At 40.2% G+C, this 21,695-nt stretch overlaps 1 protein-coding gene across 1 annotated transcript in view; it reads left to right on the plus strand.

The window, feature by feature from the left end:
- The window catches only part of LAMA2 (laminin subunit alpha 2), a 464,667-nt gene that overhangs the window by 101,059 nt on the left and 341,913 nt on the right, over window positions 1–21,695 (plus strand). Inside the window, exon 3 of the mRNA XM_081941542.1 lies at window positions 8,141–8,253. Within this exon, the coding sequence (XP_081797668.1) occupies window positions 8,141–8,253 (113 nt within the window). The remainder of the gene's footprint in view (window positions 1–8,140; window positions 8,254–21,695) is intronic.

The raw sequence follows: 21,695 nt of genomic DNA on the forward strand, positions 1-21,695 counted from the left end.
ACACACTCCCTGGTTAATCATACGTGAGCCCAAATTAAAGACCACATTTTGATGAGTTGCTTGTGTGCAAGCTAACTCCCTCGTCATTCATCACGGAGGTTGGTCTTTATGTTAAGCTTTCGGCTCTATCAGATCCTGAGCACCACCCCCGCCTTTCTTGCAGGCAGTGTATGGTTTATATTATCTCTCCCTTATTTTTAAAAAATAAGAAAATATATTTCGGCAATTAATCAGTGGTTTCAATTTAATTAAGATTAAACTTCTGTAATGGGATTACAGTTCATTGTATATTCATCTCTCATTCTTTCTTTTCATGACTACACCTCATATCAATTTGATGTGGGGAGATTGATAGCAATATTTCTAATTAGACAACTTCTATTGCTATCACCTTGGAGACCTGAGCTTGATTTACAGCAGATTTTTTTTTCTCCCAAGATACATTTAAGCTCATTGCTGGAAAAAAAAATATCAGAGGCAGTAAAAAGATCACATAGTGCCAAGAGCAATTTTTCTTCTTTAGTCTTAGCTAACAGGGGCGAGGGGATGTTTTTATTGTAAAAGAGATAACAAATCCAATAAAAAATATTTCTCTCTCCAATTTTATCACATGTGACATGTTAATATTTCCTTGGGCTGCTGAATCATTTGATATCTATGTACATTTTTTTTAGCATTTGCAGTTTTCAAACTAGCAGATTATCTCCCAACAAGTGTTTTAATTGTCTTTTCAGCTGTAGTCAGTCTTATTTATCAATGCTTTTGAAAAGATTCCTTTTGTTTTGAAATACTGACATAATATGAAAACATTAATTTACACATTAACCTTGGTTAATGGTTTCAATGATAGTGATTTCCTGTAAGCAGCAAAGACATATACCAAGCAATCATACATATGTAACCATCAGGAATGTAGCGAGCAAAATAAATTAAAGGCAAGGGGTAAGAGAAAAGTAAATATTCTTTACAACAATATTCATTATACCTCTTCATACCTTTCTGTTTCTGGAAACCATCCTTGTTACTGCCATATCCATATCTGGATTATATACTTCTCATTTTCTTTTCTTTTTGAGGATCTCAGCAATACTAGCCAATCAACTTTGTTTTTTTCCATCTTTCTCTTCCCTTCAACCCCCTCATGAAGGATATACAAAATTCCTCAATTCTGGATTGAAACATTCCATAATGGAAAACTCAGGAACACGGGCTAATGAGCTGTTGAAGGTCAGAAATGATGTAGAGTCACCTGCTTAGGCAGAAGATTGGACTAGATGACCTACAATGTCCCATCCATTAATCTGTTAAATCTGTTAAAGGTGTGGGAAATAGTTCCAGATATTCTAGATAAAACATTCCTGATGAAACAGGCCTATTTGACGATTATATAAACTACAGAATACCTCACACTTTTTCCAATGGAGAAGATTTAGTTATGGTAATCACCAGATTCCTCCTGAATAGGATGATCCAAAAGGTCTGAGGAAACCATGTATATTTCACAGTTCTCAAAACATTCCTGGAACAATGAATTTTGTATCTCCACATGGTTTATTCTTTTTTTCATATATTCTTGTGTCTGCTTTACTTCATCACATATCCACCTTGTCTCATTTAGCAGCCTCACCTTCATGTGCTTGTGAAGTATTCCATAATTAAGTCTATTTACATGATCATAAGCTTTTGCTAAATCAGCAAACGCACAATAAAAGGTACGCCCATTGTAAGCTAATTTTTGGCTTATGAAACTCTTTTCAATTGTTGGATGGTGCTTTGTGTCCTTTGAACTTGTTTCTTTTTCTGAAAATGTTTCGCTACCAAGCTGGTAACATCTTGGGCATTTTCCAGTGCCAATATCCATTAAAATATTCTCTTTTCTCTGCTACTTCCGGAGAAATGTGCTTTTTATGGACTACCAAATTCAGCTGAGAAAAAGGCCAAAAGGGGAGATAGACTAAGATATCTAGATGACATAAAAGCTACTCTTGCTGGAATAAGTAATCTCGTTGGAATAAGTAATCTCTTGCTGGAATAAGTAATCTCGTCCCCAGGATAAACTATCTATCTAATAAACTATGCAATGCCAGATCCGTTATCAACAAAGCCCCCCTCATTAACGACTTGGTGTCGGAGGGGGAGCCGGACCTGGCAGGAATCACGGAGACCTGGCTGGGCCACGAGGGAGGCCTCCCTCTCGTGGAAATGTGCCCGCCAGGTTACCGCGCATTTCATCAGTCACGGGCACTAGGCAGGGGTGGTGGGGTAGCGGTCATTGTGAGGGAAGGTCTTGAGCCGAGACAGACCACTGTGCCACAGATAGCCGGTTGTGAGTCCCTGTGCATGAAGTGGGGCCCAGGGAAGCAGTTGGGCTTGCTGATTGTATACCTGACTCCTCGCTATGCATCAGCAGCCCTGCGCGAGCTCCTTGGGGTGATCACCGAGATGGCAGTTGAAACCCCCAGACTGTTGGTCATGGGTGATTTTAACTTGCCATCGGTAGGAGAGACATCCGAAGTAGCTCGGGAGTTCATGGCTTCCATGACAGCCGTGGACCTGACCCAAATAATTCAGGGCCCCACACATGAGGGAGGACACACACTGGATCTTATTTTGTCTCTGGCCAATGGAGGAGTGATCTGGGAGTAGGGGATTTAGCTATCACCCCCCTGTCATGGTCTGATCACTCACTTCTCCGGCTCGACTTTCCAGCCGCTACTCCCCACCGCGGGGAGGCGGAACCGGATTGTCCAAGATGGTTCCACCTCAGGCGCCTGATGGAAACTGACAGGTTCCAGACGGAGCTCGGGCCATTTCCTGTAGCTCTGACCCACACCCGGTTGGAGAACCTAGTGGCTGCATGGAACAGTGCGGCCACTGGGGCCTTGGACCGGGTGGCGCCTTTGCGGCCTCTCTTGCGGCAGCGAACCACCCAGGCCCCTTGGTTTACCAAGGAGCTGAGGGTGATGAAGCGCCACAAGAGATGCCTAGAGAGCAGATGGAGATCGTCACGCTCTGAATCTGACCGAATTCAGGTGAGAGCCCATTTACGGACTTACCTTGTGGTGTTAAGAGTGGCCAAGCGTCAATATTGTGCCACTCTTATTGCGTCTGCAGATAACCGCCCTGCCACCCTGTTTGGGGTGACCCGCTCCCTCCTCCAACAGAGGCCACGGGAAGCCCCTCTGCAGGACAGAGCAGAAGAATTTGGGGAGTATCTGCAGGACAAAATCGCTCAGATTCGAAGTGAGTTGGTCCCTGCTAGTGGTCTGGAAGGGACGTTGGAGGCGGGTCGTGAGGTTCCATTCTGGGAGGAGTTTGACTCTGTTACTTCCGATGATATGGACAGGCTGCTTAGGCGACTGCGAGCCACCACATGTTTACTGGACCCGTGTCCCTCCTGGCTTGTACTGGCATCCTGGGAGGTCACACGAGGCTGGCTCCAGGAGTTAGTCAACGCTTCTTTGAGTGAAGGGTTCCTGCCGGCCACCCTGAAAGAGGCGGTGGTGAGGCCCCTCCTCAAGAAGCCTTCCCTGGACCCAGCTTTATTAGCCAACTACCGTCCCGTCTCCAACCTTTGCATTCTGGCGAAGGTTGTAGAGAGTGTGGTGGCACAACAGTTTCCACGCCACCTGAAGGAAACTGATTATCTGAACCCGCGCCAGTCCGGTTTCCGGCCCGGCCACAGCACGGAGACGGCATTGGTCGCGTTGGTGGATGATCTCTGCAGGGCCAGAGATGGGGGCTGCTCCTCCATCCTGGTCCTATTAGACCTCTCGGCGGCTTTCGATACCATCGACCATGGTATCTTATTGCATCGATTGGAAGGGTTGGGGGTGAGGGGCACCACTTTGCAGTGGTTTTCCTCCTACCTCTCTGGCCGAGCGCAATTTGTATTGGCAGGGGGGCAGAGGTCGACCTCGAGGCCGCTCACTTGTGGGGTGCCACAAGGGTCGGTCCTCTCGCCTCTCCTGTTCAATGCATATATGAAGCCGCTGGGCGAGATCATTCGTGGGTTTGGGGTAGATTACTATCTGTATGCAGATGACACCCAGCTGTACATCTCTACCCCAAACCACCCCAATGATGCTATCGAAGTGATGTCCCGGTGTCTGGAAGCCGTACGGATCTGGATGGGAAGTAACAGACTGAAGCTCAACCTGTCCAAGACTGAGTGGCTGTGGCTACCGGCGCCCCGGTTCAACCAGCTTATTCCATCACTGGCCATTGGGGGCGAACATCTGGCCCCCGTGGATCGGGTACGCAATTTGGGCGTCCTTCTGGATGCACGTCTGTCCATGGACGACCATGTGACAGCCGTTGCCAGGGGGGCATTCCACCAGGTTCGCCTGGTGTGCCAATTGCGTCCCCTATTGGACCGGGGCGCCCTTCGCACAGTCACTTATGTGCTTGTGACGTCCCGGCTAGACTACTGCAACACTCTCTACATGGGGCTCCCCTTGAGATGCACCCGAAGGCTGCAGCTGGTTCAGAATGCGGCCGCGCGGGCAATTTCAGGAGTCCTTAGCTACTCCCACGTAACACCTCTCCTGCGCGGGCTACACTGGCTGCCTGTGGCTTTTCGGGTGCGTTTCAATGTGTTGACCATCATCTTCAAGGCGCTCCATGGCACAGGACCTAGTTATTTGCGGGATCGTATCCTGCCCCATATATCCCTCCGGCCGATTCGCTCACACAGAGAGGGACTCCTCCGGGTGCCGTCCACTAGGCTGTGCCAGCGGGCGACGCCTAGGGGAAGGGCCTTCTCTGTGATGGGTCCGACCCTCTGGAATGACCTTCCCCCTGATATTAGGATGACTACCGATCTCCGCTCCTTCCGTCAGAAACTCAAAACCCACCTGTTCCAGCTAGCCGACCTGGCCTAATTCCAGCTTTCCCACCTCAGTTTTATTTTTAAATTTTTATGATTGGTTTTATGGTCTAAGTCCGTGATGGCGAACCTATGGCACGCGTGCCACAGGCGGCACACGGAGCCATTTCTGAGGGCACGCGAGGTATTGCCCTGTCAGCTCCAGTGTGCATGCACCCGCAGGCCAGCTGATTTTCGATAGTTTTTTTTAATCTCCGGAGGATTCCCTGAAGCCTCCAAAGGGCGAAAAACAGCCCAATGCAAAGAGAGCTGCCGGTACGGGGAAAGACAAGTGGCAAGGAAAGAGGCTTCTTTCACTCCTGCTGGCTGCTCTGTTCCCCCCTCCCTCCTGCTACTAAAAAGGATCCTGCCCGATCACTGAGAGAGCTGCCAGCACGGGGGAGACAAGCGGCAAGGAAAGAGGCTTCTTTCACTGGTGCTGCCTGCTGTGTTCCCCCCTCCCCCCTGCTACTAAAAAGGATCCTGCCCGATTGCTTGAATCCACAGGGAAATGAGAGAGCTGCCAGCACGAGTGAAAGAAGCCTCTTTTGTTGCCGCTTGTCTTTCCCCCGTGCTGGCTGCTCTGTTCCCCCCTCCCCCTGCTACTAAAAAGGATCTTGCCCGATCGCTTGAATCCACAGGGAAATGAGGAGAGCTGCCAGCAGGGGAGAAAGACAAGCAGTAAGGAAAGAAGAAAAGAGGCTTCTTTCACTCAACATGGCTGCTGTTGCCCTTTTCTCCATTTCAGTGCTAGGGCATCGAGGTTGCCCCACCCACCATCGCCCAGGTCCTCGCTTCTCCCAAACATTTCTTTGCCTACCTGATTTCCAGCTCCATCGCGTTTCTTGCCATCGTGTGCAGAGAAACAAAGTTTGTGGGACTAAAAAAAAACTTCAATCAATTACAACTTGGGGAGGGGGAAGAGATCTCGCAAAGTTGGAATTGATTGATTGAAAGGAGTTTTTTTTAGTCCCACAAACTTTGTTTTCCTGTCCAAAACGGCAAGAAACACGATGGAAAAATGCTACGGAGGGGAAATTAAATAGGCAAAGAAATGCTTGGGAGAAGCGAGGACCTGGGCGATGTGGGGTGGGGCAGGCTCCATGGAGTGGTGCTGAAATGGAGAAAAGGGCAACAGAGCAGCCACCTTGAGGGGGAAAAAGCTGCTTTTCCTTATTTCCTTGCTACTTGTCTTTCCCTCATGCAGATTGGTCTCTTCCTCATTTCCCTTTGGATTGCAGGGACCAGGCAGGATCCTCTGTGCTAGCACAGGGGAGGGGGGGAACAGAGCAGCCACCTTGAGGGGAAAAAGCTGCTTTTTCTTCTTTTCTTGCTGCTTTTCTTTCCCCTGTGCCAGCAGCTCCCTTCCTCATTTGTCTATTGACTGTAGTGCCCAGGATCCTCTTTAATAGAAGGGGAGAATTTAGCAACTGGACTCACACCTGCCATTGTAAAAAGGGCCCAATCTTTACACAGGAGAATGATAAGGGAAGTTTTTTTGACACAGGAGCACACTTGAGCATCCCCCCACCCCCACTCCAATCTCTGCCCGTTAGTGGCAGAGCAACTTTTCCCCTCACTGGGTGTTAGCCAAGGGGAAGCAGCCAGAGCAGGGAGTGGCGAGGAAGCCTTGTGCAAAAATGCACGGTCCATACAGGTGAGCGGGGACATTACGTTATGTGGGTCGGCACTCGAGTTCGTGTGATAGCGCGCACGTATGTGCTTTTGGCACCCGAGGCGAAAAAGGTTCGCCATCACTGGTCTAAGTTTTTAATTTTTACAAATTCGTACAGGGGCTATTTAATCTAATTTTAGCTGTGTATACTATTGTTTGTATGGTTTTTAAAATTTATACCTGTACACCGCCCCGAGTCCCTTCGGGGAGAGGGGGCAGTCTAGAAATCTAATTAAATAAATAAATAAATATAAATAATCTCTTTTGTTTCCTGAGCTGTAAATTGCAACTTTCCCCCGTTAATATAGACGTTGAACCTTAGCATGTTTCTTTGAAGAATCAAGTCTTGACTCTTAATCAAAAGATTGAGGCAGAGCTGCTTTGACTTTATTGTCTGCTTTGCTTACATAATATATATGCATATATTTATACATGAAACACACCTTTGAATCTCTGTATAACTTTTAATGTTATATATTTTTTCTCTTATTAAATATTAAGATATAGATATTATTGATCTTTTTAGAAAAATTAGCTATTATACAGATAGACAGTTTCCTTAGATGCAGTTCACTAGGGTTCACTTCTGAGTACTAATGATGCCATTGGAAGGTGCCTGATAAATTAATGACGGTTTCATGAATTCATCAGAATCCAGGGGCTTATTATGAGCAGGAGAAAATGAGAAGTTGTGGAGATAGTGCCATTCCTCCAAGGTAGATGAAGTTTGGAAACCTTGCTGAAGAAGCTTCTTGGATGAGAAGTGAAAGATCTTCAAAGAAAAACCAGAAAGTCCAGTTGCCTCTTGAAAAAGCATCTTTGGGACAATCTGAATGACTGATAATCTCCATAGACATTTGGCAATGCATTTCGAAACCAAAGACACACAAACTAATACTATGTGTTATAGTAACAGAATCTTGCAAGACAGAATGTGATTCCTCTTTCCTTCCCTCCCTCCCTCCTTTATCTTTGTGAGAACTAGAGAGGGTCATGTATGAGGAGCTTTCTCAAATTATACTTCTAATCCAATTCAGTTGTTTTTTAATATGACCATTGTGTTGGTTGCAGTTCTTTCTTCTGTTCCTCAGGTTTATTCTTACTGCCCATTACAGATAGACAGAGAAAATGTCAGAATATTCATGAACTGGAATAGGACATAGCAACAGGTCAGCCATTGGGGACTTGCTGGAATAGGTAACAAGGTCAGACAATGTATAGGCATGGCAACTGGGTCAGCCAATGGGAACTATTTGGTGTTATTATGTATATAAAGAAGTTAATGAATCCTGCTGAATCAGTTTTCTGTGTGTGCTTTCTGGATTTGATTTTTGCAACAAACTCTGATAGGAAAGTTATGTCACCATCTAATCCTGTCTTAATTCATTTTCTAAGGAACTCATTGAACTGAATTTCATCACAAAGCAATACTTGCACCTTTGAAAGTCAACACTGTGTCATAAGAAACTTAGAAAAATATTTTTAATCTATGATATTACCCAGTATGTTCTACTTGCACCCATATGAAAACAGAATAAAGGGTAAAGAAGATAAGTTTCATTTTGTGTTAATTATTTTTTTTATTCTTTGTTCAATAGTGAGACATCCCATTACAAATGCAATTGATGGCAAGAATACATGGTGGCAAAGCCCTAGCATTCAAAATGGAGTGGAATATCACTATGTGACCATCACACTTGACTTACGGCAGGTAATCTTTATTCTTGAGATTTATAGGAGAGAAACTGGCTGAACTAGGGGGAGGAGTCAAATGGGGACTTAGTCTAGAATCCTTACATGGTCACAACAGGATGAAGTCTGAGCCTTCCTGCAAGCCTTTGAACCTCATCTAATGTCATCTAGGTGCAAATTGTTAGTATGAAAAGTTTCCTGTACATAGATTTGAGTAATAAATCAACTAAATTTAATTCTTCATGGGTGAATCTGGTTGTTATCATCCAGGTGAAATTGGATATTATAATTTGGTGGTAAACATTTTCCCGTATTCCTCCATAGGATTCTGAGCATCCATTTTATCCTGAAGTATCATCAAGTCCTGATTAATTAGCACAAACACTACAAAATGTGAGCTATTCACAGACGCCTAATTTTACCCCATTATAGCAACATATTACAGTTATTTTTTGATTATTTTTCATTTCAGTAGCTATTAGACTACGTGGTAAGAAGCAACTATTTAACAAGATTTTCAATGTGAAAGTCAGTGTGACTGGTGTCTTCTCAGTGATATATGCTTGGCATATAGAACTCATATTTTTAATCCAGACGTTTCCAAATATGATATGAAGAGGTGCAGTCTTGTCAGAAACTGAAAAGCTAGATGCAGCCAGCATCAAATGTTTTAAACTAGTTAGACTAATAGTCTAATGGAATGTAAATAACTGTGATTATTCCTATATTACTGCAGCTGACAAACTCCCACCTAAATGTTCATAATAGTGGTCTATTCACAAGAATAGTCTAAGATCCTAAGGGAATTATTTCTCTTATTGAATATGTATAAGAAAATCCACTCACATTAGCATTTGCTTGCTTATACAAGGGAGGAAGATCTACATTTTATTTTTTGCAAATATTCAGTATCTATCTTGGAGCTGAAGGACAAGACTTCTAATAGAAGGGAAAGAGATATAAATGGTACACCAGGATTCAAATAAATAGGGTTCATAAAACTGATAAAACTCTCAGTCTTCTATTTATATCAACATCAGAAAACTCATAACAACTCAGTCCTCTCTTAACAGTTTTGTTTATGTACAAAAAGAAAACTTCATAAATGTTTTACAAAGCCCTAGTACCTCTGCAGAATAATTCAAAAGCAATTGATTTGTTCTGAAAATTTGAATCACCTTAGAAACTTGATTCAAACTTTTTATTGAACAAGTTGATTCAGTTGAATCACCTTTGAATGTAAAAGAGAGAGCACGAGTGGGAGAGAGATAGGTAGGGGGGGAGAGAGAGAGAGAGAGAGAGAGAGGGAGAGAGAGAGGAGAGAGAGAGAGAGAGAGAGAGAGAGAGAGAGAGGGAGGGAGGGAGGGAGGGAGGGAGAGAGAGAGAGAGAGAGAGAGAGAGAGAGAGAGAGAGAGAGAGAGAGAAGGCAGGCCCTTATTGAGATTCTATTATGGACATTAGAATTGAGCTGCAAATTCTCTGGTGATATTATTCATCTTATTCGAGATTATAAGCGAGAATAAAGACATTCTACTTTCAGAAGGAGCCTCCCCTCCGCATTGGGTAGGTCCAGCTTCCATATCTACTATTCTATATATAATATTGAATGTAATCTATATATAAAAAAGTGAAATGCCACTCATGTGACATCATGAAATCTCCAGAACCGTAAAGCCTACAAACCTGAAATTTGGCATGTATGTTCCTCTTGGCTTCCAGGTGCTCACTAAGAAAGGATGTTTCAAAAAGACCATCAAATCATTAGTATTTCTATTATTATTATTATTATTATTATTATTATTATTATTATTATTATTATTATTATTATTATTATTATTATTATTATTATTATTATTATCATCACCACACTCTGATGCTAAGGAGTTAGATGTTCTACTCCCCCTCCCAACCTGAAAAGAACTCTATTCCAATTGCCACTTGGATGTGGGCATGGCCAGCATGTGACTCACCTGGCCTGCAGGCTGGCAGTTTAGACATTTTACACCCCTCCCCACCTGAAAAACACTCGGATGCTAAGGAGTTAGACTGAGGGAGAGAAGGGGATAAGATAGGAGAGGCCTCTGTGTGGCAAGCATGAAGAAAAGAAGGGAGATAGGAGAGGCTTCTGTGGGGCAAACCTGAAGGAGAGAAGGGGATAGGAGATGATCAATGGGGCCAGCCTGAAGGAGAGAATGGAAGAGGAGAGGTTTCTGTGGGGCAAGTCTCAGGGAGAGAAGGGGAGGGGATAGGAGAGGCTGATCCTAACTACTCATTAATTTTCAAGCTCTAAGTGTTGATTTATCGAGCCCAATCACATAGTTCCATAGCGGAGAACGAGTATTCAGCTAGTACTGTATAAAACAAAAAAGCATTAAGGTTTTATGAAAGGAGGGGAGGTTGAAAGGATAAGATCAAGACTTTGTTTATTTCTTTGTTGAAAAGTACAAGATTTAGCTGTTAACAGTTATAAGTCATTTACTGGTAGTTCCTTATTAAAATGCTTAATCCTTTTATAAAACATATTGTGCATTTTCTATTCCTACAACAAGTCATAAGATGAAAATTGCAAGAATACATTAGCAGCTGCTCTTGATAAATATGAATGTGAATGGAAAGCTTTTAGCAAATTCTCATGTTACTTTAGAAAAAGAAAAATAATAATTACAGTTTACTTCATTAAATAAATCTAGACCTTTGGGGAGATGCATTAAATCCCCTTGTTGACTGTCCAATATAATAAATAATAGCAGGACATAATAGAAAGATAATGTATTTGCGCAAGTTAGCTGGGTAAAGAGGAAAGTATGTGTTTTTAATAAAATAATGGTGATGGAACTGGGTTGGGACAGTTTTTCCTGTCTCATAATTATTTTTAATGAGTTCCCTCATATCAGTCAGCTGATACCCATGATATCATTAAGGCTCAACTGGAAGAGTACTTTGGAAAAGGTAATAAACAAATACATAGACTTTCAAGTCACACTATCTTAGTTATGTTTGACAAGTTTGGGTTTCGTAATATATACAGAATTGTATTAAGATGTGTTACTTAAGAGATAGTAGACTTACAAAGTATGTTTGGGTTTCAATTATTCCATGGAGAGAAGAGAAGAGAGGTATGTTATACATTTATAGTAATTTTGTTGTCTGTAAAAACCATCCTTTCAACAGAAATGGATTGTGGTGTGCGCTGTTGGTGAGCAAAGTTCCATCTCTGATTCAGTAGGGAGCCAATTAGAAATGCATTTAAGGATATTTCCTTTCTTATGATTCTGAATTTGACTGCAGTAGATCTAGCCAGTTTAGACCAGTCCTCTAACTGCAAAAAAGATAAAATGAAGAGTGTGTGTCATACTACCTTGTCAGGTTACTAAATGCTATAAATAAGGTTCTTGGTTTACAGAGGCCAGTCATAGATGAATATTTGTTTAAGTAGGTAGATGGAAGCTTGTAGCTATCATTCCCATATCTTCATGTAATGGAGTCATAGTTTGAAAATTACTCTAAATGAACTGAAAAAGTTTCTGACAATGAGATCTACACTATTATAGAACAGTCTACTTACAGAGGTTATGGATCCTCGTTCATGGAGATTTTTAAAAAGAGGATAGATGACCACCTCTCAAGGAGACTTTAATTGGTTTTTCTGTGCTTGCAAAGTTGAACTAGATGTCCCTGCCTGGTCCATAATTTTAGGATTTTATAGTCAAAGTATCTTTGTAAGTATGTACACACATACAATATATGTGTATTCCCTTCTGTACAGGTTCCTGCTTCAATGATTCAGTAGACCTATAGAGTTAAGTACCTGAAATTAAACCACTGAAGCCAATAAAATTAAAATAGGCTGCCTTTATATAATATGGCAAGATAAACAGTCTGTATGAAACCTGCATGCTTCTAGATCAACAAACATTTGTTCAATAACAGAACCCATACTAAGGCTTACCTCTTAGTGATGTGATTTTATTAGTGTTGAATATTTTATACTGCTGCCTTTATCCCTAAAATCTGGAAGCTGGTTTATTTTAAGTATCATGCTGTCGTTTATAATATTTCTAAGTAAACATGCAGGACTTTGATTTAAACTTCATTGACATAAGGCAATCTAATATATTCTAGCATGTATCCAAGCTTTGGAATGCTATTCAGAACTACACTACAATTTAAGCCAGCTGTTGAAAAATTTCAAAGTATAAGAATAAGATAAAAGATTAAAGGAATAGATGAATTTGTGACAGGTTTGAAATATATTTTGGTTTTTAAATTATAGGTAATCTTTGTTTTATCAAATGTCCTATTTAGTGACCATTTGAAGTTATGATGGAAATGAAAAATAACGTTATGGCCATTCTTTGCACTTACAACTGTTGTACTGCAGATTCGGATTTTGTAACCAGTGTGCATTTATAACCATTGAGTGTTCCACAGTCTGAGCATCACAATTTGTGTACTTCACAGCTGGTTTCTGATAAGCAAAGGTAATGGAGAAACCAGCAGTAAAATGGCAAATTATGGCTACATGATGATCACTTAATAATCATGGGAGATTTGCTTAATGACTGCAGTGAAAGAAAGTTGTGTGTCATGTCATATGATGTCTTACTTGCTGACTACAGCTTAGCAATAGAGTTGCCAGTCCCAATTGTGGTTGTTAAGCAAGAACCACCTGTATAAAGCAGTAATAGTTATGACATACTTTTAAACCTGGTTGTTTGCAGAATAAATGATAGCAAAATTTTTGAGTACAAGATACTAAAAAGATATTTCTACCAGCTATTTATTTCAGAGACTTTAAATCTTTAATATCTTGCTTAAAGTCCTTTATGAAGAACAAATGCTATTGCTAGCCTCAGAGTTGATGGAGATACTTATCTTTCTTTTATGCTTCTTTTTAAATGGTTATTTTTTAACTTTGCCAAATATTTAGTTGTTTTCTAAGTAGTCCTTTTATTACATCTTAGAAAACCAGGGAGTATTAAGACAATCATTTTTCTGCAGTCAGTTGGGACAAAAGTTTTTTTTAAGAGAGTTGGAGACCTGGACTACTTTGCCAAGCCATCAAAGATTGATATAGGAGTAGACAATCTGTGCTATTCCAAATGTCATTGGACTACTATTTCCAAAATGTCTCACCAAAGGCCTCAGGGATTGTGATAGTTGTAATTCACTAACTTCTTGGGTATCATTGATTAACCTCTACTGAAATATTCCAGACCCTGTTGTCTCTCATTATTAACCAGCCTGACTCTTGGACTCAGTAGGACAGACCCTTGGATCCAACTGTCTCTACTTCATCAAATATTAATTAGCGTGAAAGAACTGAGAATAAGATCTCCTCTGTCTTTATTATAGGCAGATGATGAACGTTTATCAGTTTCAGAGAGATGATCAATTTTATTTGGTCTGAACTTTTGATCCTAGGTGGATCCCTCCACTAAAGTTCACAGCTGTTTTAATAAGCTGAAAACAGATGTTATATTGGCTTTCCCACACATTCTGAGGTATTTCTTCCTAGTCAAATCTAAAGTTTTGCACAATCCTACTGCACATCCATCAGCCTATATTGTTTCATGTGCTCTGAATTTTAGTTACAGTACTTAACTTTGTTTTTATGGCCAGATTCCAAATCAGTATATATGATGGTATATGATAAAAACCCAAATATTTATAAAAGTAGTGCATAAATAAATCAGATATCATTCTTAAAATTTCAATCCCTTTCATAAATGACTGTAGTCAAAGATAAAGTAGTCGATAAAGAGAAGAAAGAAAGAAAGAAAGAAAGAAAGAAAGAAAGAAAGAAAGAAAGAAAGAAAGAAAGAAAGAAAGAAAGAAAGAAAGTCTCACAACTGCCAACAAGTGAACTGTTGCCCTTGGGGCCAGCTGCAAATTTAATTAATTTTTGAAGCAACCCATTTGGACCTTAAGATACAGAAGGATCTTGACAAACCTGAACATTGGGCACTATCTAACAAAATGAAATTCAATGGTGAAAAAAGTAAGGTTTTACATTTAGACAAGAAAAACAAAATGCACAGGTACAGTATAGGTGGTACCTTGCTCAACAGTAGTAACTGTGAGAGGGATCTTGGAATCCTAGTGGACAACCATTTAAATATGACCCAGCATGTGCAGGAGCTGCCAAAAAAGCCAACACAGTTCTAGGCTACATAAACAGAGGGATAGAATCAAGATCACGTGAAGTGTTAATATCCCTTTATAATGCTTTGGTAAGGCCACACTTGGAATATTGCATTCAGTTTTGGTCACCGCGATGTAGAAAAGATGTGGAGACTCTAGAAAGAGTGCAGAGAAGAGCAACAAAGATGATTAGAGGACTGGAGACTAAAACATATGAAGAACGGTTGCAGGAACTGGGTATGTCTAGTTTAATGAAAAGAAGGACTAGGGGAGACATGACAGCAGTGTTCCAATATCTCAGGGGTTTCCACAAAGAAGAGGGAGTCAAACTATTCTCCAAGGCACCTGAGGGTAGAACAAGAAGCAATAGGTGGAAACTAATCAAGGGGAGAAGCAACTTAGAAGTGAGGAGAAATTTCCTGACAGTTAGAACAATTAATCAGTGGAACAGCTTGCCTCCAGAAGTTGTGAATGACCCAACACTGGAGGTCTTTAAGAAGATGTTGGATAGCCATTTGTCTGAAACGGTATAGGGTTTCCTGCCTAGGCATGGGGTTGGACTAGAAGACCTCCAAAGTCCCTTCCAACTCTGTTATTCTATATTCTACCTAAAAGGCCATAAGGTTGGGGAAACCATGGCAAACTCCTAACAACCCATGTCTGGAAACTGAAATTCTTCAACCATATTAGCTGAGAAATTTCCAACACTAGCCCAGTCATCCAAGAAAGGTGGTTTGCTGCACATCAAGGCAGCCAGCACTATAATGGTCTGTAAGGGTTTTTTGAGAGACGGGAAGACGAAGGAGAGACTAGGCATTGGTCACATTAGTCCAAAGGAGGAATGGGGGCATAGCAAACATCTCAAAAAGTCTCCTTGGTATCTTGGATTTAAAGGCAAGGGGTAGTTCCAGATGTGCAAGATTCTGTTACTGCAAATTTATGATAAAGGTTGGGTTAGCACTCGCTGGTGCTTTTTGTTGGATTAATTTGAAGGGCTTACATTAATCTTGCAAGTCTGAGGGTATCTCTCTCCATTATAAACATGTTTACAAATATACAGCAACTATTAAAAAACAGCTCCTTGAGATGTTTATAATAAAACAGCAATTAAAAAATGTCCAGGTTAAAATTTCAGAAAGATGACTTTGCCTGAGTTTATGTTCTACTGAAGGGCTAAGACATACTTTTGCAGCCATAAGAATTAAGAATTAATTAACAGAAGAAACTGTCAGATGGGTATCACCCAGGCTGCTTTGCCATCTAAAGTAGACTATTAAGTTACAGATTCCTTGGCTGAAGGCTATAAAGGACACAGTAATGTGATTTCTTTTACCAAATTCTGTTCCCAGAATGCCTACTGTCTGTGTATATTAATCTGGCACCAGATTCTGTTGCATTCAGTGATTTAGAAATAACTGCTGTCTACCTGATTGACTAACACATTATAGCATTTATGAATGTGCAAAGAAAAAACTAATCTTGTTGATTAAACTTTGGTTGAACTAAGTAATGAAGTCATCACAATAAACAAAGAGACAAAAGTCATCGCTATCAGATCCATGAAAGACATGCATGAAAAAAAAAACCTTCAATATGTTCAAAAGATATATATAGTTCTTATACATATTACTTATTTTACAGATATGTGTATAGACGTCCAATTGTATTTCTCTGTGTGAAGTTGTTCTGAAAGTTGCATTGCACAATCAGCTCTTAACTAATGAATTTATTTTGAGTTAGAAGAGCAGGTGGGAGCACTACACAATAAGATTTCCTGCTTCATTGGCTAGTTCTATGTAGATTAATGACTCATTTCAGTCCAACATGAATAATATTAATATAGTGAATAATCTTTTGTAATATGATACAATTTCCTGTGTCTTATCAGCCATTTGTAAATGGGTATTGTAAGTTATGAAAGTGTGTTTCACAGTATGTCCTGTACAGATTGGGGCAATTACTCGTGGAAATAGAAACTTGTGTCAGATCATGAAGATCATTCTGTTTAATATAGTACATTCTGGGAAGCTTTTTCTATTAATTTATAACTTATATGTACAGGTAGTCCTCGACTTACAACAGTTCATTTAGTGACCGTTCAAAGTTACAACATCACTGAAAAAAGTGACTTATGACCATTTTTTACACCGTTCAGTAACCCCATGGTCATGTGATTTACATTTGGATGATTGACAACCGACTCACTTTTATGACGGTTGCAAGGTGATTGCCTTCTGATCAGCAAAGTCAATGAGGAAACCAGATTCACTTAGCAGCCCTGTTACTAATTTAACAACTGCAGAGATTCACTTAACAAATCTGGCAAGAAAAGTCATAAAATGGGGAAAACTCACTTAACAAATTTTTCACCTAACAACATAAATTTTGGGCTCAGTTATGGTTGTAAGTTGAGGACTACCTGTACAACCCATGCTGTCCAAATTATAGGATAGAAAATAGTGTTTACAAACTATTAAATGTATAACATAGAGACAAATAAAATACATATGATATATACCGTACCTGTGGAAAAAACCTCAAAACTTTCTATGCAAGTGCTTGACCAAGTTTTTAAGAAATAAAAAAAAATCTTAAATAGCTTCCATGATTTATAAATGCATAATTTTTCCCTGTTATTCAAACTAATACATCAATTAGCTCAGATTTTAGAATGGTCACAACAAAACATGATAGCATGCATTTTGTTGCCCACACCGCCAACAGGCTGCATTATCCACATTGGCCCATGATGTAACATCTCCCAGTGAAAGCTGTTGGCTAGCTATTGAACAGTTAGATATCTTACTGTGCTTGCAAATTAACTGCATGCCTTTATAATCACCTTCAAGTTCTGCCAATAGAGAGAAGATCCCCATTCTGTTTAGTTGTGCTGGTCAGAGGTAACAGCCTGTAGATTAGTAACAAAAAATTTACCAGCTGTTGCTGCCTATAAGTGTTTTTGGCACACAATTTTAATTTAAAGTTCCTTTTTGTTAACATTAGGAGTTACCTTGTGATTTTGCCTGGTAAGATAGCACTTTCATTGCTTTCAATATCACATATTACTACTTTGTAGTTACTTCATTTGATGTAGATTCCCTTATATGTTTGATTTTTTTAAGAGTTATTTTTTGGGACGGGATGCAGATGTGGGAATGATCAGTTAATGTGACGGAGAAAAGAATAATTACATTTGTCTTGCAGCTTTGAACTTATATGCTTTCAATGCGTTCCACCTAATAATTATTCTGTTACAGCTCTATTCATAAATGTCCTCTTTCAACAGCTACTATTTTCTTAATATCTCATTCTATTCCTCAACGATAGCCTAGTTTTTTTTATGTAAAATAGTTTGTGTGTGTGTGTGTGTGTGTGTGTAGGTGAGAAGCCCACTGTATTATGACCTCTGTAGAATCAAATTTTTATTTGGTATCCAAGAAACTCTGAGCAGAAAATAAACAAAAACAAAGACCAATATTAAAACACACAAACAAAAATGAAAACCAAGACTTGTTCAAAAGTGTAACAAAGAAAAAAAATAAAAAGGACAATAGTCAAGACATTTATGGATGTTTGCTAAATCTGAAAAAGCCTGAATGTTTCCGTTTGGAACTTTTGTTTACCTTTAAAAACGTATTTCTTGTTCAGAAAACAGTTTTCAGATGTATTTTTGATAGGCAGAGGCAGAGGTGGGTTGCTCCCGGTTCAGCCCGGTTTGGCCAAACCAACAGTGGTGGTGGCGGGAGGCTCCACCCACCCACCTGGATGCTTCTACACACGCCCGCATGCACAAGCCATGAGCGAACCGGTAGTAAACCTGTTAGCAACCCACCACTGGGCAGAGGGCTTATAAATGTACTTTCCATTAAAGCACATGCATACACAGTATTTAGATTTCATAGAGAGGAAACTGTTGATGAAAACAATTGCTAACAGTTAAAGCCTTTAGAATGAAACGTAGCTTTTGATAGTAGTACATTTGTTCATTATTTCGACTTGAGTAACATAAGCTTTTGCAATCTTTTTGGTGACATTGTTTTATACCAGCAAGACTTGCAAAGTATCTGGCTTTATTTTGGTGAACACAAACTTGTAGCTATGAGCTATTTCATAACTGCTGGTTTGATATGAGCAATCCTATTTATGTTTTCCTGTTCCTGAGTTCACATGGACATTAAGCTTACTCTCTGCAGGGCTGGATCCTGTTTTTCTCCTTCAGGACTCTGTACAAAGTTTCATCTACATCAGTGGTTCTCAGCCTTCCCCATGCCACGGCCCTTTAATACAGTTCCTCATGTTGTGGTGACCACCAACCATAAAATTGGTGTCTCAGTTCCTAAAACCATTGAAAATATGTGTTTTCCTATGGTCTTAGGCGACCCCTGTGAAAGGGTCATTTGACCCCCAAAGGGGTCCCGACCCACAGGTTGAGAACCACTGATCTACATGAAGGCCATGAAGATCCAGAAGGTTTTCAATCAGCTTTGGGGCATTTACTTTCTCAAAGATTTACTGAGCTACTTAATTGCTTTCGTTCGGCCCATATTCCATTGGGTATAGATTTCTTCCTGACTATGCAAAATGGAAAAGATATGACTTTCAAACTTGAAAAACAATCAGAAACATTGGTATTAACATATTTTTCAGTGAAGTCCATTGTAGAAAGATCTACTTTGCTTTAGGGCAATACATTTTCCAGTGATCTACTTAATTTCTACTCTGGAGTTTTTGATGAAACAAACATAGCTTTTAATACAGCAGCCCTCAACCTTTTGGACCCCAGAGACTTGTTCCATAGAGAGATATTTTTCCACAGACCAGAGGGGGCATGGTTTTGCGTGTTACCTGCATCACACAGACGGGGCTTTTCCTGTTTGCACAGCCCGGTTTCTGGCATGCTGTGGCCCAGTGCCAGTCCCTGGCCTGAGAGTTGGGTACTTGCTTTAACACATGTCCATGTGGAATCTGATTTATAGCAAGCCAAGATTTGGTGTCATTTTCTAATTCTAAATTTTGTTAATTTCTTCTGGTTTCCATAATCCTCATGTTTTCTTTCTTACTAGTATTTAATTGAACGACTAGACTATCTACTAATCTTATGTTTCTGATGTTGTAGCTGGTCATCAAAGGCTATTCTCTTCTTACCAGCTACTGTCTTTCAATCTAAGCGATTCATAGCAATCAGTATATTCAGTTTGGTCCATGGTTCTGTGGAATGTAAATAACTTTGCAATTTCTTTCCATTGAAAAACAGCTTTTGGAATTTTTCTCAAAGGCTAAAGTGGAAATACATTTTTTTAACCAATACATGATTCAATTTGAGGCTTTGTGTACTGTAGTATTAAATGCTTATTGTGTTTCATCTCTATCTCCATATGAAGAAAACAAAGCCTGCTCTCATTGGAGTTTAATTCAGAATTTTAGTTGCATTTTTCACGAATGATTTAATAATAGCATGAAATGAGCACAAAACTGACTGCACTTCATACAATCATACTGTATTTATTGGTATGTACAACATAGTCTATCATGAACAGTCTGATTAATGAAAGGATTGAAACTGATGAGTTTGATGACCGATACTCAGCCAGGAAATAGTGTTAATTTCCATAGATTGCAAATCTATACAGCCAAAATTTAGGTTTAAAATAGAAGATTAGTTCTCAAATAGAACAATTTCAAGGCATGGGATTGGCAACTAAAAAGATTTCTAGCAATATACAGTATTCAGCCCTGTAGAACTTGTAATTTTATCCACTGCTGTCTGGATTTGAAACTAGCAAGATAATTGTTACAACTGAAATGAAAGTATATTGCACTTTTCTAAATGTTAAAGGAAGACATTGATCTTTTAATAGATAAAACCAGATGGTTTTACAGCACAGTACTTAAGTGTTTTTGCTCATGAACTTTCCACATATGGGTTAAATGAATTCTTCAGTGAAACACTGAATGTGTTATTTACCACTAGCTCATCATAGATTTCACTGGAATAAACTTCCATCTAAATATACTTAGCAATGCAACCTCAATTAAAAAAACAAGTCTGGATAGCCTTGATTCTTTCCTCTTTGTATGAACATTTAGGGAAGATTCATTTAGGGTGGGGGCTGTCAAATTAGCGGCCTGCGGACTGGGTGCATCACATGCTGGCCAAACCCAATCCCCATTTAGTGAAAGGGGTAAAAGTCCCGATACATCATGTAACACCGCCGTGGTGATGTGAGTTTGACATATATATGGTAAATTGTACTCACCACTGCTAATTAATCTCTCCCAGAGGTTTCATATAGTTGTTAAAAGGCGGAGGACGGAGAGTTAATCCCCCAAGAGATTAGCCACTGAGCTGGCCTCTCTTCCCCTGTTACCACTGAAGGCAGTGGTAGTGCTTCAGTGTTTCATAATCTCCAATCCTTGCAGGCAATCTACAAGAACATCATAGCTGATGATAGTGGAGGCTGCTAGATTTGAAATGTTACATCTTGAACCTAGAGCGATAGGCTCCACCAAGGTCCTCCATTCTGGCAGGAAAAAAAACTCAAAGCTGATTGGCTGAGCTGTTTTACAGCTCCCTATAAAAGTGCTAGCTGTCAAACAGGCCAGTGCTGGATTTGTACATAGTTGTCTAATAAAGAACTGTTTGTTGTCACTGAAGTGTGAGTCCTGTCTTATCGTTCACCCTATCTAGCACGAAAGGTCCAGAAAAGGTCATCCACCAGAGCATACCATATCTGTCCTTTATCCAGACCTCAACCCTGGCTGAAAGAAATCCAGACCTGCTTTTATTATGAAGCACTGTAGCTGATTTGCTACACATCTCAACAATTTTACCTAACAAGGAAAAAGTGGCGACCCAGGGAGCCAAATCCAGCATTATCAGGGTTAATAAAGACAGCTCCTAGGTTGTGCAAATTTCAGCATTTTTGCGATAAACATATATTGATCAACAACTGCTGTATGATTAGAGACAACACTTCAGTGCCTTTGGCTATGCTGACTGTCAGCTTTAATCCCCACTCACCTGCAGGGACCATTTAGGGAAATCCTATTCTGGGGTCCCAAAGTAAAAATTTCACTCCATTGCCAAATATCCTTGCTGGCTTACACATTTAAACAAGAGGTTCAAGAAGGATGCTCTAAATTAATAATCACAGTGTACAGAGTGTCAAAATTTTAAAAAAAATGTAGCATTAGAGTCTCTTCTGAGGTCAGCCATGGTTCCTGATCAGGGGTGGGTTACAGCAGTCCCTACTATTGGTTCGCTCGTGGCTGCGCCATGCATGTGTGTGCTTGGTGCACGCATGCGCAAAAGCAAAA

The sequence above is a fragment of the Natrix helvetica genome, assembly GCF_964273705.1.
Source record: "Natrix helvetica genome assembly, chromosome: 2".
NCBI lineage: Eukaryota > Metazoa > Chordata > Lepidosauria > Squamata > Natricidae > Natrix > Natrix helvetica.